The sequence below is a fragment of the Dinoponera quadriceps genome, unplaced genomic scaffold, assembly GCF_001313825.1.
Source record: "Dinoponera quadriceps isolate SergipeBrazil2010 unplaced genomic scaffold, ASM131382v1 scaffold12323, whole genome shotgun sequence".
Classification (NCBI taxonomy): domain Eukaryota; kingdom Metazoa; phylum Arthropoda; class Insecta; order Hymenoptera; family Formicidae; genus Dinoponera; species Dinoponera quadriceps.
Window position 1 is genome coordinate 1 of NW_014566055.1, and position 1,703 is coordinate 1,703.

General features: G+C 34.5%; 1 protein-coding gene across 1 annotated transcript; it reads right to left on the minus strand.

Annotated features, from left to right (window-relative positions):
• Positions 1 to 26: 26 nt before the first annotated feature.
• On the minus strand, positions 27 to 909 carry LOC106751366 (cytochrome P450 4C1-like). Its single transcript, XM_014632243.1, has 2 exons — positions 352 to 909; positions 27 to 236 (listed from the first exon to the last, which is right to left on the minus strand). Exons 1-2 carry the CDS (start codon positions 453 to 455, stop codon positions 68 to 70), a joined length of 273 nt encoding a protein of 90 aa, XP_014487729.1. The 5' UTR covers positions 456 to 909; the 3' UTR covers positions 27 to 67.
• Between the last annotated feature and the right edge of the window lie 794 nt (positions 910 to 1,703).

The following is a 1,703-nucleotide window of genomic DNA, read 5'->3' on the forward strand; positions in this document are numbered from 1 at the left end:
CATAAGAAAAAATATGAAACTAGCTGTATGTATAACTATTTCTTAATTGTCTCATTAGTATAAACTATTACTTTTTATTGACACAATAGTCACTTCTCCTAAAAACGTAAATAACATGCTTGCGGCTACTCACTTTTCTGGTGAATGAGTGCAAGATGTTGAGATATTTATTATGCGCCCTACCAGTTGACGTTAAATTGAATAGTGTTTCATTATAAAGCCATGGTCTGAAAAATCTAAACAAAATTATTCACATTTAAATAAGTTTAAAAATCACATTTTATTATTTTTAGATCGCTTAGGAAGATTTTATTCAAACCAGATGTATTTATAACCTAAAGTAAAAATTACCTTTTGAACATAAATTTGCCTATATCTTGAACCGTATGACGATATTCTTCATGAGAAGAACCTGCATCTTGCAATGAAATGCCTATCGAAGTTTCTGCAAACATAGTTGCTGATGTCACATAAATTTCTAATAATTTCGGGCTATTAAATATGTGATATTCAACATATTTTACATAATAACAATAGAATACAGAAAAGTACGAAATACAACAAATTAACACTTTACCGACCGGCCGTCGATTAATCGACGTTTTGTTCTCAGCGCTTATCGACCGGCCGTCGATTATTCGACTTTTATTCCACAGCGCTTAACGACCGGTCGTCGATTAATCGACTTTTGTTTTTTCCGTTAGATTTGGTTAAGTTAGACTGACAAGTAGCAAGCAGCAAGCATTTCGAATTCTGTATTCAGATAATCGTTGCTTTTCTCTAAAATTTAGCCCTTAAAGATGAATGAAAAGGATAGTGTTGGTGAGTTTTATCTCGACGACCTGTCAGATTGTCTTCACTGCTGTTCAGCAAGTAGTACTGATGACGAAAGTGATAGCAGTAGTATAACGATTCGAAAGCGACGTTCTGTATCACTAATATACAGTGATTCAGAAGACGAGGGCATAAATAATAACGTTAAAGACAGCTGTGGTACATGGTCAACGAACGACAAGAATATAATTTTGGAACCTTTCGAAGGCAACCCCGGCGTAAAAATTATGCCAAGTTCCTCTGAAAGCGTAATAGATATTGTGAATTTATTCATTGGAAGTGACCTGATTGAGCACTTCGTGAGGGAGTCTAATAGGTATCATGATCAAATTATGGAAAAATATAGAATTACACCAAAAACGAAAAAATGGACTGACATCACGGTGTCTGAAATGAAGGAATTTTTGGGCCTGATCGTTCTTATGGGACAAGTAAAGAAGGACGTTCTCTACGATTATTGGTCCACAGACCCAACTATAGAAACGCCATTCTTCTCGAAAGTTATGAGCAGAAACAGATTTTTACAAATAATGCAAAGCTGGCATTTTTGTAACAATAACCTTTTTTAATTTTAAATCTTTTTTCGACAAATATTGTTATATGGATTATGGTATATTTTATGTAAATATTAAACTGAAAACGATTGTAATAGATAAAATAAATATTGTTTAACACTAATATCATTAAAGTAAAAGATTTTATTAAATTTGGTTACCCTATAATAACACGAAGCGTACAATTTTACAGGAGCATAAGAAAAGCGCATATATTCCCGCGCGGTAGTCTAAGCCGAAACCGAGCCGGTGTCTCGGATGATCTACGGCTGAGTGGCCGGTGAAAAGGGCATAGGATGTTCGAACCGCTACCGG

Bases quoted from the DNA above. Each gene is read 5' to 3' on its own strand.
- LOC106751366 (XM_014632243.1), bottom strand. From the start codon at position 455: ATGTTTGCAGAAACTTCGATAGGCATTTCATTGCAAGATGCAGGTTCT. The intron at 237-351 runs GTAATTTTTACT...AATTTTGTTTAG, and splicing joins GGCAAATTTATGTTCAAAAG to ATTTTTCAGACCATGGCTTT.